The sequence below is a fragment of the Lathyrus oleraceus genome, chromosome 3 (genome assembly GCF_024323335.1).
Source record: "Lathyrus oleraceus cultivar Zhongwan6 chromosome 3, CAAS_Psat_ZW6_1.0, whole genome shotgun sequence".
NCBI classification, from domain to species: domain Eukaryota; kingdom Viridiplantae; phylum Streptophyta; class Magnoliopsida; order Fabales; family Fabaceae; genus Lathyrus; species Lathyrus oleraceus.
Window position 1 is genome coordinate 309,135,749 of NC_066581.1, and position 22,233 is coordinate 309,157,981.

At 31.3% G+C, this 22,233-nt stretch overlaps 1 protein-coding gene across 1 annotated transcript; it reads right to left on the reverse strand.

The window, feature by feature from the left end:
• Positions 1-15,061: 15,061 nt before the first annotated feature.
• LOC127127322 (non-specific lipid-transfer protein 1) lies at positions 15,062-15,755 on the reverse strand. The gene is made up of 2 exons (XM_051056472.1): positions 15,332-15,755; positions 15,062-15,224 (listed from the first exon to the last, which is right to left on the reverse strand). The coding sequence occupies exons 1-2, from the start codon at positions 15,679-15,681 to the stop codon at positions 15,206-15,208; spliced, it is 369 nt and encodes a 122-aa protein (XP_050912429.1). The 5' UTR covers positions 15,682-15,755; the 3' UTR covers positions 15,062-15,205.
• Between the last annotated feature and the right edge of the window lie 6,478 nt (positions 15,756-22,233).

Sequence of the window (22,233 nt, forward strand, 5' to 3'; positions counted from 1 at the left end):
TTTTTTTATCTGGCTCCGCCACTGACGATGAATCTAAATTTCTTAAAAAAATTTATGTTTTTCAAAATAACTTGGGGTATTGAATCAAATTCTATAAGTTAAAGAGCAAGAGATGAATTACAAGATGCATGCAATTCGAAAATAAATCGATTAATCTAAGTTGGTTTTCAAATATTATTAATTTTTAGATTATCATTTCATAAATCAATTTAAATAAATGCATGTTCAATGAGGGGTTAGTGAAACAAATAATCTACATATAATATAATAAACTCAACTAGTGTTAGAGTTTAACTAAATCATATTTAGCTGCACAAAACAAACTTCTTCTAGGACATAAAAAAACATCACCAAACTTAACAAGGAAACCATTTTGAACAACAACAACATATCAACTTAAATTTTTTTCACAAACTTACCTTTTATTGAAAAGATATGTGGAAAGTGAAGACGAAGAAATGATCTACTTGTCTTAGAATGGCATCCACAATGAATGGAGGATGAAGCTGAAGTGAGAGCTGCAAACTTGTGTTAAATTTGAATGGATATCATTATGGGTCTTTCACACAAGTTTGCAGTTTTCACTTCCACTTCATCCTTCTTGTATTTTTTCTTCATAGCAACACAAACAATTTGTGAACCACATCCATAATATGTGTTTTCCTGAGTTAATTTTTATCATTCACCTTCCTTATAAGTAAAAATGCATTAGCATGACATTGTAATCCTAAAAAAATCATGTTAACAAAATTTGGTAACATAAACTAGCATGACATTGTAATCCTACAAATAGCATGTTAACTTGATTTGGAAACATAAACTAGCACGACATTGTAATCCAAGCAACATGTCAACCAGATTTTGAAACATAAACTAGCATGATATTGTAATCCTACAAACAACATGTTAAACATAAACGAAAACATAAACGATATTTAGAAAGTTTGAAAAAAATTAAGAAGAACACAGTCATACTTGGAATATATATGGTAACTTCTTTCCCATTTATATTGTCATTGAAGGTGAGAAAAAAAACAAGATGATGGGGGGAGGGGGAGTGTGTTGCCTTTTTTTCTTTCTTTTAAATTATTGGTCATATTCTAAACACGAAGTATAAAATCAGAAACACTCAGAGGTAGGCAGTGGATAAATAAGGCAAGAAAGAAGAGTAACACATAGAGAATTATCTTATTTCCTCTCACAACTTGAGAGTAATCAAGTCCCCTTGTTCTTACAAGATATTTTCACTATAATCACACAAGATTACAATTTTTGTAAGCACATAAGCAAGAGACTTTCATTGCTAAAACACAAAATAAGAGACTTTTATGCTCAAGCACACAAGAAATAGACTTTTATGCTCAAGCACACAGGAAAGAGACTTCTATGCTCAAGCACATATAAAAGAGACTTCAAATGATTAAACGCTAAGTAAGAGACTTATATGCTCAAGCACACAAGAAAGAGACTTCTTAATATCTACTTAACAAATAAAAGATTGTTTGAGAAATACACTTGATATACAATCAGAGGTGTAGAAAGAATATAATGTAATATACTCTTTTAAGACTTAGTAATTTCTAAGGTATACGAGGATAAGAAACTCTAAGTTCATCTTATGCTTTTGTTTTGACAGAGTGACTTCTCTTTGAGTATCAATTATTATATTTTTATTCAGGTCTTTAACTCCTTAAATAGAGAAGGAAAATAGTCATTGAAGATCCAGCATAGTAGAGTTTTTGAGAAGCTTGAATAGAGACGTTGAGATATTTCTTCAAATGGTTATTGAAATTAAAAGCTTGTTTGAAATTCCTTTGCTGCAAGAGAAATTATCAGTTGCATCTCAGCTGACTCTATAAGGAAAATATAGCTTACGTTTTCACGTGACAAAGTAGGCTCAAAGGTTGACAATAACCCATCAGAGATACCTTCGTCCTTGCTCCTTGACTGGCTCAGATTCTGATCATCAGAAGTCGGCTTCCTTGTGAGTGCACTATCCTCTTAGATGCGTTTTGAATGATGTCAAAACTAGGGAGCTTAGTATTTGTGTACATTGGATCTTGTTGTTTATGTCTATATGTGCATTATCATAATAGGACATTTAAAATCAGATTAGATTAGCTATTATAAGTAAAAACTATGATTTTTCATGAAAATAAGTGAATGAGTTAATACATGATTGCTATGAGTCAATACGTCAAGCATATGAGTTAATATATAATGAAGAATGGTTATAAACACAACACTGACTTCTATGAGTCAACACAAGTTGTGAATGAGTCGATAGAAGCTGCGAATGAGTCGACTCATCCATGGTTGGAGTCAACTCAAACTGAAAGTTTTTTTAAGGAATTTGTCTCTTCCTTTCTTGTATATATACATAGGGCCTTATGTATTAACTCATACTAATTTAGAGTCAAGACATCATGTTTGGATTCAATACATGCATTGGCTCAATCTTTTCAAAAACTTGTAATTTTTACTAAAAATATGGTTTTGCTATTATTTTTTCTACAGACACACATACATATAAATGTGCATTCATGCATCATTTATTATAATCAAAACCAAGTATATACTTATAATTTTATCTACATCTTCAATCTTTTTCTTCATACATTCAACAATTATACATAATTGTAAGACCTCAATTTTAACCCCTAAGATCCCTCATGCCATCTCACAGCTTTACATTAGCATTGGGATCACACCTTGGTACACTCCTCGCCTATCATTCATTGGGTTTGCATTGGGATAGGTCACCAAACATATGTGATTGTATCATACTTTATTTTCTTTGATTACTAACCAAAATACAAAAATATGTCTAGTATAACTTTGTTTCTTTTGTAGGTAGTATGCGTGTCCATTTGTGCCCCACCAAGCCCACAACTAGGGTTTGAGACCCTAAATGCAATAGATAAAGAAAGAAAAGTCCACATTGGTTCTAAACATCATATATGGATCCCCCATGTTCTTTATTTGACATTTTGATCAAGAGTTCATCAAGAGTTTGAAGCTTGTTTGTCAAGGAATCCCTAATTCATCTAGGTATCTTGTGTGTCTTCCTCAATAAGTTTCTTAAACATTTGGTCAAATATATCAAAGGATACTTAATTTTACATCATTATAAGCATATATTATCCTCCATGGTCCTCTAAGATCAAAGTAACTTGAAGTATGTAAGTTGATTCAAGGAAGTTGACCAGAAAAGTCAGCTGGTCAAATTTAGGATTTCCTAGACCCTATATCCTACAATTCTTGTCATATGAAAATGATTCCATAAGAAAACTTACTCTTTATGACATTCCAAACATCTTTCATATTGGCCTCGAGAACTAACTGTGTTTGGAAAGTCATTTTTTATGGTGAAAGATTATATGTCATTTTGTTTGTACCCTAGATTGAAGGTCAACTTCCAAGAGCCATAATTTCCTCATTTTTTATGATATGAATATGATCCTAGTTTAATGATTAATTTCAAGATGCCTTATTCAACTTTTCTTCTTTGAGAAAGATCAAATTCTACTTGAAATGTCATGTACCATGAGGAAACATTATGGGTCCATTTTGGTCTTCATCATTGAACAAGCAAATTTCCTCAACTTCTAAAATCCATAACTCCACCATCCAAACTCCAAATGGTGCCAAATTTGTGGAGAAGTTGAATGAAATTTTAATATATAAAACTTTGTAGAAGGAGATAAGTTAATTTGAAGCTCACATCAAAAGTTATTCAAAGTGGAAAGAGAGGTCATTTGGCTTATAACTTAGAAAAATTTCTAAGTATGTTTGATACCCCCACCTTAAAGGTCAGCTTTCTCCATTCTCCAAGCTTCAAATTGAAAAAGTCATAATATAAAATTTGTTCTTTATAATGATGGCTTTCTAAAAAGTCCAAGATCACATCATTTGGATGAGAAATGAGGGACTTGCACATGAGGTATTTCCATAGATTATTTTGGCAAGTTTTGAGCTCCAAACAATGCACAATTTTGCATGGCCTTGTGTGATGACTTCAGAAACCTCCTTGCATGATTTAGAGTGGATTCAAATCATTAGTTGGGCCCGTACATGCATCCATGCACCAAGAATTTCTCATTTTCATTCAAAATTAGAAAGGTGCACATATCAATTGTTTGGCCTATAAATCAAAGATCATTTGTTCAGAATTGAAGGAGAACATTGCCCAAGCTTTTCTAGCCATTGCCATAACCTCAGACCATAGAATTCTTTGAAGTTTTTTTGCGAAATCGAGTTTTTGTTCAACTTAAGTTTGTGAACAAAAACTCCAAAGGTTCATTCCCTTTTCCACTCCATTAAATTTCTGCAAGCAAGAGGAAGAGAAAGCACGAAACATTACATCAAAAACCAAACTCAGAAGTTGCTCACAGAACCTACTTGATTTATAAAAGATAAAAAATATTAATTAATTATTATTTTTTATTCTGAAGAAAAAATTAGTTTAGTTTAGAGTTTAAAACATGAATTTTGAAAATTATATAACAAAAACGATTTCATCAGATATTTAATCTTACCACAAAATTAATAATTATTTACTCAATATGCATCTTATTGAAAATGAGGGAGGAGTTTTAAACAGCAAGCTAAACACTCAAGTTGAGACTTTTTTTAATGATACAATGTAATGGAAGTTAATCTCTTAGCTATGCATCATAACAATTATCATTTCCATCCCCACTCACGCATTTAAGTGCACCCTTCAATCACTATTATAAATATTTTTTTTTAATTTATTGATTAAATGATAGATCTGATCATTATTATATATCAGATATATCAATTATTAATAAACCAAATTTTTTTAATGTTTATAATAATAGTCGGTGTATATAATATTTGTCTTTTATATTTTTCAAGTAAATCTTGACTAAAAGAAATAGAGCGACTAAAAAACTAGGGATGGATCCGTTTCTTAAATTTTTTATCTAAATAACCCATTTTTCAAATAAATACTCAAAAGAACCCACTTTTTCAACTATGTCCCAAAGTAACCCACTTTTGAAAAAAAAAATCTCAAAACAAATGAGACGTCAATCCAATTGGTGTCTGTGTACAGTACATAAGAGGAGATATCAATCCAATTGACGACATTATATATATATATATATATATATATATATATATATATATATATATATATATATATATATATATATATATATATATATATATATATATATATATAGGAAAGAGAGTACATTCTCTCTCTTTTGTGTTTGTACAATGTCGCCAATTGGATTGACGTCTCCTCTTATGTGTTGTACACAAACGCTAATTGGATTGACGCCTCCTTTGTTTTGAGATTTTTTTTTTATTTGAAAGTGGATTACTTTAGGAAATAGTTGGAAAAATAAATTATTTTTGATATTTATTTGAAAAATGGATTATTTGAATAAAATTTTCCAGTTTCTTCGAAATATCGGACAACTCTTTTGCACCATAATCAATAGTCAAGTTTTTCCAAGAAAAATATAAATTAATTACAAGACTTCTTGTAGTGCAAATCACTGCATGAAAAATTGAAGTAGACCCAAGTGGATACACTTATCCTCATTAAAGCAATCCATTCCCTTCCCCACTAAAGACATCAATTTCCTTAAAAAGCCCAACAACAAATCCAAAATTACCAACGAGGAACCTAGCCAGCACAGAACTCTATACCAAATTGTGAAGATCTCTTATAAATTTGGTTGGATTTTGAGGAACACAACCATATCAAAAAATAAAAAAGATAAAGACCATAAAGATAAAAAATCTTTAAAACAATTATCTTTATCTATGATAAATAACTTTTAAGTTTAAATATCATTTAAAGGTCAACAAAAAGTTGTAAAATAAAAAAGCAACTTGTTTCCAACATTAAAAAAAAGTTAAAAATATTAGATTTATTACTCTCTCTGTCTCATAATAAGTGTCTTACTTGAAATCTGCGCGATTCTTAAAAAAATGATTAGATTTGTTGATTTTAATGATAAAATTTATATTATTTATTAAAATATCCTTATTTATTATAGTTAATGGAGTTGTTGAAAAAAGTGAAAGTTAAAAAATAGGAGTATAATAGTGGAAAAAATATTAAATGTTGTATTGATATTCTAAAAGGTCATTTATTTTAAGACATAAAAAGAGTTCATATGAGACACTTTATATAAGACGGAGGGAGTACCATACACATAGAATCGATTACACGTTGTTGTAAGTTCTTTTCAACATAAAAGAGGTCAAATCAGTCGTAATCGATTACCATATATGTGTAATCGATTATATGATGTTGGAAGTGTATTTTTCTTACATTAAAAGCATGTAATTGATTAGCATGTGTCCGTAATCAATTACATCTTGCTGAAAAAGACTTTTTCACGAATCGGTGCCACTTTTTAGCTTTTCAATTGTTTATGATGTCTCTTTAAAGTGTTGTATTTATTCATGGTGCCTTTTATGATTCTATAAATATTAGTTTACAAATCTGAAAAAAGTTCAAGAATTTTCAAACAAGATTAAAGAACCTATATTTCACATTTACTCATTTTCTTAGTGGTATTTTATTATTCCAAGTTTTAAGACTTTGTAAATTTTTTGAAAAATGAACAGAAATTTCTAAGCCTTAAACTAATATTAATTTCAAAAGTGATATTGATAAGAAGTCTATAGTCTTAGTTTAGATTTGAAAATTCTCCGGCCTATAAAATTATTCTTCAACTCTTAAGAATTGGTGTGATTCATCATAGTGTTTAATAAAAGTAGTTCTAAAATAGAATGTGGTGTGCTTTCTTGGTTGTGTGTATTAAGTATTCATTGAGAAGAGTCTTGGTATGAGTCTTGTAATTGAAAATTTTGATACATAGTGGAAACTCCTCTAATCTGAAAAAGGGATTGGATGTACCTTTCAGTTGGAGAAGCCGAACCAAGATAAATATTGTTTGTATTTCTCTTCTCCCTTATCTTTTACACTCCACGTTTTAATTTTCATCACTTTACTTATTATTATTTTTGAATTAATTATAATCTCACAAACTCACTTCCAACAAAATAGATTGTCAAAAATAAGCGCTTAATTAGAAAAATACAGAAATCCTAATTCGCCCCTCACTCCTCTTAGATTGACGTCAAAGCGAGAGTTGGTTAAATTATTCCTAGATCCAGTATATATGGCTTATTCTAAACCTTTTTTAGGTGAAGGTTCCAATATAAATAGACTACCTAGTTTAACCGATGAATGTTGTGATTTTTGAAAAATAAGAATGAAAATATTCATTGAGTCTCATGACATAGAAATTTATAATGTGGTTGAAGAATGTTTATTCATACTTAATACTACCATTGATAGTAAATAGTAACCAAATCCTAAAAATGAATGGAATCATTATGACAAAAACAAAAGATCATTAACATCAAAAAAAGCCAAGAATAATATAACTCAAGGCTTGGGAGTGGATTAATTCTTTAGAGTATCAAATTGTAAATCAAAATGTGGGATATTTAAGAAACAACTCATGAGGGAATGCAAGAAGTTAAAAGGTCTAGATTAAACACCATTTCTCAATAATACAAAAAGTTTAGAATGTTACCAGGAGAGGAAATTATAGATTTACAGAAAAGGTTCACCCACTTAATAAATCATTTGATTTTGACATTTTTTTTTACTAAATTTAAAAAATCTTAGATCACTATCAAGTGTGTGGAAACAAAAGATGACAATCATTTCAGAAAAGAAAATTTTGTCAAAGATAACATTGTCAACACTATTTGTAAAGATACAAGAACATGAGTTAGAACTTGACCAGTTGGAACAACATGAAGAACTTAAGAAGAAACAATTATTTTTTGGTTGAAGACTAATTAAAATGTAAATTTACAAGATGATTATTCATAAGAAGATGACAATATGACTTTACTCGTCAAGAAATTTGAAAAATTCTTAAAAAGAAACAAGGCAATAAATCTGGTCAAGGAAAGAGATTTGTGAAGAAGAATGAAATATCAACCTCAAATCAAAACTTCACATACTTTGAATATGGAAAATTATAGCATATTAAGTGTGATTGTCCATCCCTCTAAAATAAAAATGGTTTAAAAGGAAATAAGGACATGAGATCAAATAAGACATATATTGCATGGGAGGATAAAGATGTAAGTTCATCTTCAAATTTTGAAATTGAAGAACATGCTTCTCATCTTTCACTTATGGCTTCGCATCATTCCAATAATAAAATTAAAGAGGTTAGTAGTGAGAAACCATCCTATGAAAAATTACAAATTTCTTTTAAGCAATTACTTGACGAATGTCTAAATATTTCTAGGATGAATACTAAACAAAAGGAAATTAATTCTTATTTAGAGAGTAAAACCAATATCATTAAGATGAATTAGGTATAAGTAAATGCAAATTAGACACTCAAGATAGTTGTTCAACATGCAATAAATGTGCATATCTTGAATCCAAAATTGTTGAACTAAATCAAATAATATGCAAATATGAAAAAGGAAAACATGGATTGGATGATATACCAAGTAGCCAAAGTTATGCAAATGAGTTTATTATAAAATATGTGGATTACTTATTTTTCCTTACACCTCAATAAACATATACAACCATTTAAATTTACTGAGAATGTAACAATCTGAAAAATTAAATTATTCTTGAAAAACAACTTAGACGATCGACAGTTTTTTGAATTCCTTGCATCTTGTAATTCATATCTCGTTGTTTAACATATAATTTTTTTTCAACACCCTAAGTTCTTCAAAGCAACAGTTCCTTATCTTCTAATTTTTTTTTTAAGAGCATCAATTTATTAACTAATTTGGAGTCATCATCATCCTTATTTTAATCGATGATGATGATAATTATGATGACAACGATGATGATGAATCCCAATTTCTCAAAAGTTTTGACATTTTGCAATAAATCTTGAATACCAGTAGAATGGCGTTAACATCATCTCCCATATACCTTGACTATTGAACCTAGATAACATTCTCATGCATCAACCTTTGGATATCTCTTTTAATAATTACAGAGCCACGAGGGTGCCCACTACAAATGACACAACCATCATGTTCATGTTCAAAATGGCTCACTAGACACAAATCTTTGTGAATCTCCACCAAGGACCTACGGATACGGTGCACATCAAATACCCCGAAATTCCCAGGACAACCGTCCACCATGTTTACAAAAGCGTTGCCATGAGCAGACAACGGGTTGGCTTTAACATTTGACGCTCTGTCCTCAAAGGATACCATGCCACTCTTGACTAGCTTTTGAACCTCCTACTTCAAGGGATAACAGTTCTCAATATCATGACCAAGAACTCCCTGGTGAAAAGCACAATATAAGTCTGGTTTAAACCACCATGGCAGTGGCTCAGGAATTTATGGAAGATTCCTTGGTTGGATAAGATTTTTGACTACCAAGGAAGGGTACAACTCTACATACATCATAAGAATAGGGTCAAAGGAGACCTTCTTCCTCTCAAAGTTTTGATGATGATTGTTGTTGTTGTAGTTGATACATTGTTGCGGTTGTTGTTGATGTTGTTGAACATGAACTGATTGATTAGTTGCATTATTGGTAAAGACTAGAATTATTGATGATACTTGATGTTGATGTTGACGGAACTGAGAATTCTTCCTTACATGAGGCCTCATTTGCCTCCCTGTCTCCTTGTCCTTCTGAGATTTCGACCTCAACTAGTCTCTATTTGGCGCCATATCAACACTGTACTTATACTAACAGGACCAGGCTAGATGTCAGCACAGAAGAAAATTTTGGTGCGTCCCCTTCAGGCACAAAGTTTGGTGGTATTCCCCATGGGAACCCAGAAGACATGGCAGGAACAGACTGGCTAGCAACCACAGGCATATATGATGCATAAATTTCTAAAACGATAGTTCTATGAGGATGAGGAGTTGTAGAAGGTGGTGACGGTTGGTTCTGAGCAGCTATCACAGACTCCATCAAGGCTGCGAGTCTGGAAATTTCATCCTTCTGCTCTTTGTTTTCTTGTTCAAGGTGCTCCATTCTCTTCAGTCGATTAGCTCGGGTGTTATAATGATGAGTCAGATTGACTGATACAGAGAAGAAGAACTGATAAGACACCTGGGGGAAGAAACCTGTTTTGTAAATGATGCAAGAAGTGCAATGTTTTTTATTTTTTTAATTTCAAGGAACATATGAAGTCTCATTTGCAAATATATTTCAATTAGTAATAACAATAATCAATAATAACAATTCAATTGACCATAAAATCTCTTTTTATTCATAAAATTTGGAAGGATTCCGCTGAGTACAATTTCATTAACCAAAATACAAATACAAGATAAAAGGAACTACCATCCTAAGGATCCCTAGCAACTGCATCAGATGATCTGGCTATGGGAGCATACTTCCTTCGGATGCGTTGAATCTCTGACTTAAAGGATGTCTTCATCTGAGCCTTCTCAAGGATAAGCTGATCATCAATCTTCTTCTAAGCACCGGAAGGCTGAGGCATACTAGAGGAAAATAAATCCTCTAGTTCTCTCTGTCTCTTCATTACACGATCCTCAAGAATTTCAATAAGTACCTTTTTATATTTTGACTCAAGTTGTAAATCCTCATGCTTTCGGTTCAAAGCATGGAACCACTCTTCCCACAAGTCTCTCTCTTGCTTCATCTTGACAAGTGCGTCTTCCAACTCCTCTACATCATGGTTAGGAGAGTTGGTGGCTCAACCATAACCACAGACATAGGTCTCTCACAAGCGTACGACATCTTGAGCTCCAAGGCTCCCTATGAAAGGTTCCATGTACTTTTTTACCAATCTCTAAAGGGATAACTCTAGGGTTATATTTTTTAAAAGGAATCAACCCAGAGTCATGGACTTGTCAGAAATTTCCATGCAATGGTGGGCTAGCCACATCATGTGGAACTGTCCGAACAAGTATATTCTAAGTAGGCCTTTTGTATCGTTCCAATGAAATGTAAACCCCTCGATTGATTACAACACCATTTCCTTCTTAAAACAATTTGTTGGTTATAAACATGGTTCATAGAGTTATGGACCTTATTGAAACTACAAAGGAATGGTGGGCTAGCCACTTCATGAGGAAGATTCCAAATACATCTACTCTAGGTGGAGTCTTCGCATCATTCCAACAAGGTGTAAACCCCTCGGTATAAAACTACCCGACTTCTGACTCTAATAACATGTTTTTGGTTTAGATAAGGTTCATAGAGTCATGAACCTTATTCAAAATTTCAATGCAATAGTGGGCTAGCCACATCATGATGAAATTCCAAAACAGGTCTACTCTAGGCGGGATGTTCATATTGTTCCAACGAGATATAAACCTCTCGGTTTAATGCGATGCCTCCAATTCTAAGGTTCTTCTCGAAGCTTAGGTGAAGCTTTATCTCAAAACAAATTCGAACCCCACAGAGCATGTATAAAAATGAATACAATAACAAGGCAAGATAATAGGAAATTGAGAAGAGACAAGAAGCAAATAAAATAAAGCTAACAAATAACGCAAAGCTAGCTAAACTAGGTTTTACTCTCTTTAGGGAACCAGGATCTCCAGAAGAGTCGTAAACTATCGTACCTCGAAAAAAGAATATGATCCTTCGTGAAACGCATCGCACGCTTGTAGAATAACCAACAGAGTCGCCTCCGAACTTTATTTATTCCCGAATAGAGAAAAGGAAAAATATTGATAAAAACCCATAAAAGAACGACTAAGATTATGGTCGTCTTAACCAAATAGGGTTTGGGGGTCGATTACGCAAGAGGAAGGTATTAGAACCCCCCATGTCCCTTGTGCTCAATGGGAACCATATAGTTAGTTGTGCGTATTAGTGTTAGCTTTCGAATGTTAGACTTCTCGAATTATTAAAAGAAACAAAGAATATGACTAAAAGGTTTATCTTTTATTAGGGTTCCTGAAGAGACTTTGGATCTTGCTCGTACGTATATCCGGATGCGGTGGAGAACTCAAAGCTATGTAGTCCTGGGTAGAAAATGTTTGTTGATTGGTTGATTTTAGCGAAAACTATTTTTTCACAATTGACGGAAAAATATTTCTTACCCAAAAAGGTTTAGAGAAGTTGGCGTTTGCATTAAATTAAATGGATTTCTACATATTAGCTTTCACGAGAAAAATGTCACTTATTTCACTCACACATTCGTGGATGAAGCGTTGTTTTCCATTGTCTCGAGACAAAACATATTTCTTGTGTGGAAAGGGTTTGAAAGTTGATGCCAAAAGGCAAAAGGTTTGAATGGGTTGGATTGTTTTTAGGTGAACGACGAAAAGATCGAACAATGTGACATGGGATAATCATTAGATCATTCAAGGAGCGGGCAAGTATAAACCACTCATTCCCTTTTCTACTAAGTTATTTGAGAAAATTAATATTGAACTTAGGTATTTTAATTGGATGACAAAAAGATCGAGCAATGTGACAGAGGCTAATCATTCGATCATTCGAGGAGCAGGAAAGTGTAAACCATCCATTCCCTTTTCAACCGTTTTTTATTAAGAAAAAGTTTTTTACACGCTTGGATAAGCTAAAAGGAAAATCTCGATGTTGATCGAGGGTTTTTCGCGTTAGTGGAAAATGATTTATAAAATGGTTTGAAGTTGATTTTGAAATTGGATGAAAATTGGTTGACGGTGAAGTGGTGCTCTTTTGAAAACCAACTTGATATTGATCAAGTGTTTGGATCTTACTTGAAAGATTGATTTTATTATCCATCCACTTTTGTTATCTTATTTAATAATCTAAGGTCCAAATACAAGATTAAATAAGTCATGAGTTAGATACACAAGCAAGAATTCACATAAACACTAAAGAGTTTGTGTGTTTATATATTTTTTTATAAAATAATGATGCATAAGAAAAAGTTAGGAAAAAAAGGCTTTTTTTTTAGAGTGGGAGGTGTGCCCAGATTAGAGGAAGTAAGGCCCAAAAATAAAACAAGAAGCCCAAAACTCATGCCTTAGAGGCTATGAAAAACCAAATCCGGTTTGGATCCAAAATAAAACAAATTATCAAAATGGAAGTGTCGATTTCACAGCAAACAAACCCTGGCCCTCCTCAATTATCTCTAAGCTTCCACCATTTACATATCTCTTTCCATTCTTCTCTCTAATTTGAAACCAAAATCATTCGTGGAAAATGGATATAGCCACATGCTATCTCTCACAATTTCAAAATGTCCCCAAACCCAAACCCAAACCCTAACATTATAACAAAACTAACAAGCTCCAGCAATATCCATGTTCATTTGGCAAGAACACAATGGATCAAGCACGAAGTGTTAGGGTTTATGTTTTGAGTCTTTGTTTGTGTAATTTTTGTGCACCACTCTAGTGCACCTATTCATATCTTAAGGCATATAGTTTGGTTTGTTAGTTGGTTTTAAAAATTTATTCCAAGACACTGATTCTATAAACTTGAGAGTAAAGTATTTGTGTTAATTGTACATCACACTATTGCTTAAGTTACATGGCATATTAGTTGATTTATTTAATTGAGTTTTAATTCAATATTGATCACTTTGATTATTGTTGTTGATCACTAGGGTTAGTGATTGAGAGAAAATGAGAGAGTTCTCATATTTAGGGGGAGACTATAACGAAGCTTCATGGGTAGTAATAGGAAAATGGCATTGAATTGGGAGATTTTAAAGTAAGTCCATTTGTTCTTCTGACTATTGGGAGTTGAATAATTGTAAATAGAGACCTAAATAGAAAGTCAATAGGAAAATAATATGAGGTTGTTGTTCATATATGACTAATTGTACTAATTTAAAATATTGAATTTTCTTTCTTGAATAGAGTGTCCCCTAGATGTAGTTGTGATTTACACTCAATTAAGTATACAATTGATGTGCCTCTTCTTGTGTTTGAACTAGCCTGCTCAGCAATAAAGAAAAGAGACTATGAAAAAGAAAATTAAAAAAAAAAGATACCTGTTTGAAAAAATAAATGAAAGAAAGAATATAAAGATTTCTCAAAGAAGCCAAAAGAAAACAATACGGGTGGGTACCCAAAAAAACTTAAGTCTTATATAGTTCAAGATAATTCTCTTAAAGAGTGGAATGTTAAAACGAAGAGTCAAAATAGACGAATGGAGGAATCTAGTGAACACCCCAAGAATTAACTCACTCTGTATAAATTGATTCAATCACAAAATTAATTTATTAAAAAAATGCAGTGACCAAAATTTCGGTCACTATAATATTGATGGTTTTCTTTTTTAAGTTCCTATTTTCCTCCTAATTTTCTCTATTTTTAAATATTTTATGTTGATCCTAATTTTTAGATTTTAGTCAAAATTTCATATTTTTGTTTTTATAACATATAAAACATATATTTATATAAAATATTGATAAACATAAATTTATTAATTTAATAAAAAAAATGTAATTTAAATAACATCATAATAATTTAAATATATTCTAATAATATATACCAGTTTAAATATAAAATTGATAATAGTTATGATATGCCCCATGAAAACATAACCCTCTATAACTCAAGGGTTTGATACTTATAAGAGGCAATTATTTTTAGTTAACTTTACCTTCTTTAATACACTAAAAATGGTGGTTAAATTGGTCCCTAATTCGGTTTCGATTTTCTTTCTATTGTAATAATTATAAATTATATAATTTGTAGTCTCACATGTAAAATATAAAAAATTTATTGATTGTCTTTATAATGAACATATGTTTAATAAATTATAGGATATTATTTGATTTTAATACTTTCTTTCACCTCCGAATTAGGAGAATAAATTTAGATGACAATTGATAACTAACCGTAGATTTGCATATCCAATTAAAATAATATTGTGGTGTGCTATAGTGCTAGCAATAATACAAATTAGTCTTGACCATTATTCTAGTTTTTACATGCTATAAAACTTTTGTCTGCCGCAATGATATTCACTCATATATGTTAATTTCATTTTCATCCAACCAATTTATGATTTACCGAGTCTAGTAAATTATAATCTTCGGCGCATAATAAGTTCAACACAAGGAAGTAGGAATGAAATAACAATTTATTTAAACAAGCTTTTATAGTGGGAATGATCCGTTACATTTCGAGAAATCAAAACATCTTTATTCTGTCCTGGTTATTACCAAATCAAGTTTATGCTAATTCATCAAGTGCAAGACCTGCAAGCTCAGAGCTCAACGCTTATCCTGCAATGAGTAAAGTGAAATAAAAGTAAACATTAGCTTTTTTTTTTGGTAGAAACAAAGATAAAAAGTTGTGAAATTAAAAAGAGAGTTAATTTATAGAGAAGTACTGGCTACAGTCTGCGTCGGCACCAATAGGGAAAGACGGTTTGACACTACACTTGTTAGGGAGATCCTGAACGGCATTTGGATCGACTCCAGGAATGCTGGCTAAAGTTGATTTGATACACTCACAAGCATCTTTACGTTCGGGAAGAGATTTGGCTTGGTCATCAACAGTTTGAACACCATTGCAACACATTACAGGGACCGATGGTTCTGAGCCCGTAAGGTAGCCAAGGCATGATGCTAAGGAGGTTTTGATTTCATCACATGTTTGGACAGCATTGGCTAAGGGAATACCCAAAACCAAGCATATCATAGCCAAGGAAGTAACCTTGATAAGCATTGAGTTAGCCATTTGTGTGGGTGAGAATATGGAAGTGATGTGTAGCTAGCTATAAGGGCTATTTATAGAGATTCTTCTTTCATTCCAATGCTTAACATTTTTTGTGTGACGAGTTTTACACGTATCAAAATATCTATAAATATCCACTAGCACAAAAACTAAGATACCTACTTGATTTATGAAAGATGAAAAATATTAATTAATTATGAGGGAGGAGTTTTAAACAGCAAGCTAAGCACTCAAGTTGAGAATTTTTTTTCTTTTTAATGATAAAATGTAATGGAAGAATAATATTTGTCTCTTAGCTATGCATCATAATAATTATCATTTGAGATTTCCATCATCACATACACTACAAGTATAATATTTGTCTTAATTTTTTCATGTAAATAAAGACTAAAAGAGATAGAGCGACTAAACAGCTAGGGATGGACTTCCGGGTAGTGCAAATCACTGCATGAAAAAATAAATTGCGAAGAAGGTCTCTTATGGTTGGATTTTGAGGAAGACAACCATATCAAAAAATAAAAAGGTAAACACCATAAAGATCAAAAGTCTTTAAAATAGTTGTCTTGATCACTTTTAAGTTTAAATATCACCTAAAGGACAATAAAAAATTGTAAAATAAAAAAGCAACTTGTTTCCAACATAAAAAAAAAATGTTAAAAATCACAGTGGGAATCTATTGCCATACATATGTAATCGATTACATGTTGTTGCAACTTCTTTTCAACATAAAATAGATAAAAACACAGTGGTAATCCATTACCATATACGTGTAATCGATTATATGATGTTGGAAGTGTATTTTTCTCTAACAATAAAAACGTGTAATCAATTATCACATGTCAGTAATCGATTACATCTTACCGGAACAGATTTTTTACGAATCAATGCCACTTTTTAACTTTTCAGTTATTTATGATGTCTCTTTAAAGTGTTGTATTTATTCATAGTGCCTTATGTGATTCTACAAATATTGGTTTACAAATCTGAAAAATGTTCAAGAATTTTCAAACAAGATTAAAGAACCTATATTTCACGTTTACTCATTTTTAGTGGTATTTCATAATTTTAAGTTTTAAGACTTTGTTAAATTTTTTAAAAACCATAAGAAATTTATGAGCCTTAAATTGATATTAATCTCAAAAGTGATATCGATAAGAAGTTTATATTCCTAGTTTGGATTTGAAGATTCTTCCGCCTACAAAATTCTTCTTCATGTGTTAAGAATTAGTGTGATTCATCATAGTGTTTAATGAAAATTCATGTAAATAGAATGTGGCGTGCTTTTTTGGTTGTGTATTAAGTACTCGTTAAGAAGAGTCTTGGTATAAGTCTTGTAATTGAAAATTTTGATACATATGGGAAATTCCTCTAATCAGAAAGAGGGACCGGATGTACCCTTCAATTGGAAAAGACAAACCAAGACAAATATCGTTTGTGTTTCTCTTCTCCCTTATCTTTTACATTTCACATTTTAATTTTCATCACTTTACTTATTATTATTTTTGAATTAATTATAAGCTCACAAACTCATTTTCAGTAAAATAGATTATCAGAAATAAGCGCTTAAATTTAGAAAAATACAAAAATACTAATTCGCCCCTCCCTCCTCTTAGATTGTTGTATAATGTTTATAATTGACATCAAAGCGAGAGTTGGTTAAATTGTTCCTAGATCAAGTTGTATAATGTTTACAACTCAGAAGGGAATGCAAGAAGTTAAAAGGTCTAGATTAAACACCCTTTTCTCAAGAATACAAAGTGTTTAGAATGTTACCAGGAGAGAAAATTCTAGATTTAGCGGAAAGATTCACCCACTTAACAAATCATTTAATTGTTTTTGACATTTTTTTACTATAATTTAAAGATTCTTAGATCACTAACAAGGGCATGGAAATAAAAGCTGACAATCATTTCAGAAATGAAAATTTTGTCAAAGATAATATTGACTACACTATTTGTAAAGGTACAAGGACATGAGTTAGAACTTAATCAGTTGGAACTACATGAAGAACTTGAGAAGAAACAAATTTTTGTTTGCTTGAAGGCTGATTCAAATGTGAATTTATAAGATGATAATTCAGAAGAAGATGACAATATGACTCTACTAGTCAAGAAGTTTGGACAATTCTTAAGAAGAAACAAGGCAATGAAATTTGGTCAAGAAAAGAGATTTGTGAAGAAGAATGAAACATAAATCTCAAATCAAAATTTCACTTGCTTTGAACGTGGAAAGCCATAGCATATCAAATAAATTGGTCATCCCTCTAAAAAAAATGGTTTCAAAAGAAATAAGGACATGAGTTCAAAGAAGGCATATATTTCATGGGAGGATAAAGAAGTAAGTTCATCTTCAAATTTAAAAATGAAGAACATGCTCATCTTTCATTTATGGCTTCACATCATTCCAATAATAAAAATAAAGAGGTTAGTAGTGAGAAATCATCCTATGAAAAATTAAAAAATGGTTTGCAATTACATGATGAATGTCTAAATATTTCTAGGGTGAATACTAAACAAAATAAAATCATTTCGTCTTTATAGCGTAAAACCAATATCATACAAGATGGATTAAGAATAAGTAAACCAATATGTCGATTACGTGTTTGTCCTTACCCCTCAATTAAAATATACAATAATTCAAATTGATTTAGAAAATAATAATCTGAAAAATTAAATTATTCTTGAAAATCAACTTAGACGATCCACTGTTTTTCAAATTGCATGCATATTATAATTCATATATCGCTATTTAACATATAGAATTTGGTTCAATGCCCCAAGTTATTCAAAGCAATGGTTCCTTCTCTTCTAATTTGTTTTGAAAAACATTTATTGACTAATTCGGAGTCATCATCATCATTATTTTAATCGATGATGATGATAATTATGATGACAACGATGACGATGAACAGTGGCGGAACTGAGGGGGACGTGGGAAGGTCACGACCACCCCTCAACTTTTTATTTATTTTTAATTCATATATATTAAATTACTAAAACATCCTTATTTTAAATTAAAATTAATTTTTATTTTTCATTCAAAATTAGGTTAAAATACAGATAAGGTAAAAAGCCCCTACCTTTCGTTTCTTTCTCATATGGGTTTGCTACCGGCACCGAAATCCGAACAGATTAAAGTGATCGGCATCTAACAGTTAAATTTTTTTATTCATTCTTCTTTTATAAAAAGTAACAAATTATAGTGATTGCTTGATTTGTGTTTTTGAGATTTTTAGGGTTCTTCTTTCTTGATGTGTTAAAATAATCTATATGAGGTTTATTAAGTCAATTCATAACACTGTAATTTACAAATATAGTTATACACTGTAATAAGGTTTATTTAATCATTGTTGCTGCTAATTTCTAATAGTGAAGTTACCGGTATTTGAAAACGGATTAAAGTTGATTAATTAAGTTTACTAATTTTTTTCTCTTTTAATTTTTATGTTCTCTAAATTGATTTTTGGATCTGATATGATATTATAGGAAGAGTAAATATGAATAATAGGAAAATTGATTTTTTTTTCAAAAGGAAGGCATGTGAAATTGAAAGAGAAGAGAGAGATGAAAAAATTATAATCCCGACATCCGAATCTGAAAAAGCTCTCGAGAATCCAACAATTGAAAAGCATCATGGTTTTGAAAATTCTTTGGAACGCGATCCTGGAAAGCGTCCTCCGATTTGGCAATATCCACCAAATCAAGTGGATGCAATACGAAGAGCTTATCTAAAATGGGGTCCATATCAAATTCATTTAGAAAACTATCCTTTGTCCGGTAACGAGGATCTTCCGAGAAGGTTTCAACATACTTGGTTTAACATATTTCTATCATGGTTAGAATATTTACCATCTGAAGATGTCGCATATTGCTTACCATGTTACCTTTTTAGCAAAAAACTAAGTGGACGTCCCAGATCACTTGTCTTTATTTCTATGGGTTTTAGAAATTGGAAGAAAGTTAGAAATGGAAAACATTGTTCCTTTCTTAAACACATAGGGAAGGATCCTTTCTCACCACACAACAATGCGATGAAAGCTTGTCAAGACTTGTTGAATCAAGATGGTCATATTAGAAATGTTATTCAAGTTCAAAGTTCAAGTCAAAGAATGAATAATCGGTTACGACTCAAGACTTCAATTGACACTATTCGTTGGTTAACACTACAAGCTTGTGCTTTTAGGGGTCACGACGAAAGTAGCAAATCAAGAAATCAGGGTAACTTTCTTGAGTTATTGAAACTTTTAGCATCCTACAATGATGAAGTTGCAAAAGTTATGTTGGAAAATGCTCCACACAATTGCAAGTATACTTCACATCAAATTCAAAAATAGCTCTTGCAAATTCTTTCTAGTAGGGTGAAAAAGAGTATTCGTGAGGAAATTGGTGATTCCAAATTTTGTATCGTTGTTGATGAAGCTCGTGATGAGTCAAAAAAGGAACAAATGACTCTTGTATTAAGATTTGTTGATAAAGTTGGTTTAATACAAGAGAGATTTTTTGATGTGGCACATGTTAAAGACACCACATCTTTAACTCTTAAGGAAGCAATATATGATATACTTTCTCGACATAACCTTGATGTTTCTAACATTCGTGGCCAAGGGTATGATGGTGCTAGCAATATGAGAGGAGAATGAAATGGTTTACAAGCCCTCTTTATGAATGATTGTCCTTATGCATACTATGTTCATTGTTTTGCTCATCGATTGCAACTTGCATTAGTTACATCATCAAGAGAAGTCAAACCTGTTCATAAATTTTTTGAGAAGCTGATCTTTGTTGTGAATGTTGTTTGTTCTTCTACAAAGCGTCATGATGAGTTACAAGCTGCCCAATTAGAAGAAATTTCTTATTTATTAGAGATTGATGAGATTGTAACTGGTAAAGGTGCAAATCAAGTTGGTACATTGAAACGAGTTGGAGATACTCGTTGCGGATCACATTACGATTCAATTTCTAGCTTGATAAACATGTATGAAGCAACTTGTTTAGTTTTTAAAAAAATTGCAAAAGATAGAGGGAGTTATGCTACACATGGGGATGCAGATAGTTGTTACAATTACTTGAAGGAACTTGATTTTATATTTATTTTGCACTTGATGAAAGAAATCATGGGAATAACAGATATGTTTTGTCAAGCCTTACAAAAAACATCAAGATGTAGTTAATGCTATGAACTTGGTTCGTTCAACAAAACATCTTATTCAAGGTTTGAGAGAAAATGGTTGGGATATATTGTTTACTAAAGTGGTATCTTTTTGTGAAAAGCATGGTATTGAGATTCCTGATCTTAATGATGTTCATTCAACAACAAGATTTGGACGCTCCCATCTTGAAGAGAATCAAGTCACAATTCAACATTACTTTAAAGTTGAAATCTTTTTCACTACCATTGACAAACAGTTACAAGAGTTGAATAGCAGATTCAGTGAGCAGGCAATGGATTTGTTAACTCTTTCTTGTTCTTTATCTCCTAAGGATGGATATAAAGCTTTTAGCATTGATACTATTTGTTCTTTAGTTGAAAAATATTATCCTATGAATTTTAGTGATCAAGAGAAGAATAATTTGCAATTTCAACTCCAACATTTTCTATTTGTTGCTCGTCAAGCATCAAACTTGAATAATTTATCAACTATTCAAGAACTATGTTCATGTTTGGTTGCATCTGGACAAGCTGAAACTTACTTCTTGATTGATAGACTACTTCGTATTATCATGACTCTTCCCGTTTCTACGGCCACAACTGAGAGGTCTTTTTCAGCAATGAAAATTATTAAGACCAAGTTGAGAAACAAGATGTATGATGGGTTTGTTTGAGATAATATGACAGTATATATTGAAAGGGAGATTAGTGCAAGCATTAGTTCAGAGTCAATTATTGACGGTTTCAAGTCACTCAGAACACGTAAAGCATTACTTTAAGGTAGTTTTAAGTCATGTAATTTAAATTTTTAGTAATTAACTTTGTATTTATTTTAACTTTAATGTTTTATTTAAAATACTATTTATATTTTATTTATAATATTTATTTTACGTTAGCGGTCATCCCAAATTTTTTTATCTGGCTCCGCCACTGACGATGAATCTAAATTTCTTAAAAAAAATTATGTTTTTCAAAATAAACTAAAAGAGAAAGAACGGTTACTTTGAATAACTTGGGGTATTGAATCAAATTCTATATGTTAAAGAGCAAGAGATGAATTACAAGATGCATGCAATTCGAAAATAAATCGATTAATCTAAGTTGGTTTTCAAATATTATTAATTTTTAGATTATCATTTCATAAATCAATTTAAATAAATGCATGTTCAATGAGGGGTTAGTGAAACAAATAATCTACATATAATATAATAAACTCAACTAGTGTTAGAGTTTAACTAAATCATATTTAGCTGCACAAAACAAACTTCTTCTAGGACATAAAAAAACATCACCAAACTTAACAAGGAAACCATTTTGAACAACAACAACATATCAACTTAATTTTTTTTTCACAAACTTACCTTTTATTGAAAAGATATGTGGAAAGTGAAGACGAAGAAATGATCT

Excerpts from the sequence above, each read along its gene's own strand:
- LOC127127322 (XM_051056472.1), bottom strand. The coding sequence starts at position 15,681 with ATGGCTAACTCAATGCTTATCAAGGTTACTTCCTTGGCTATGATATGC.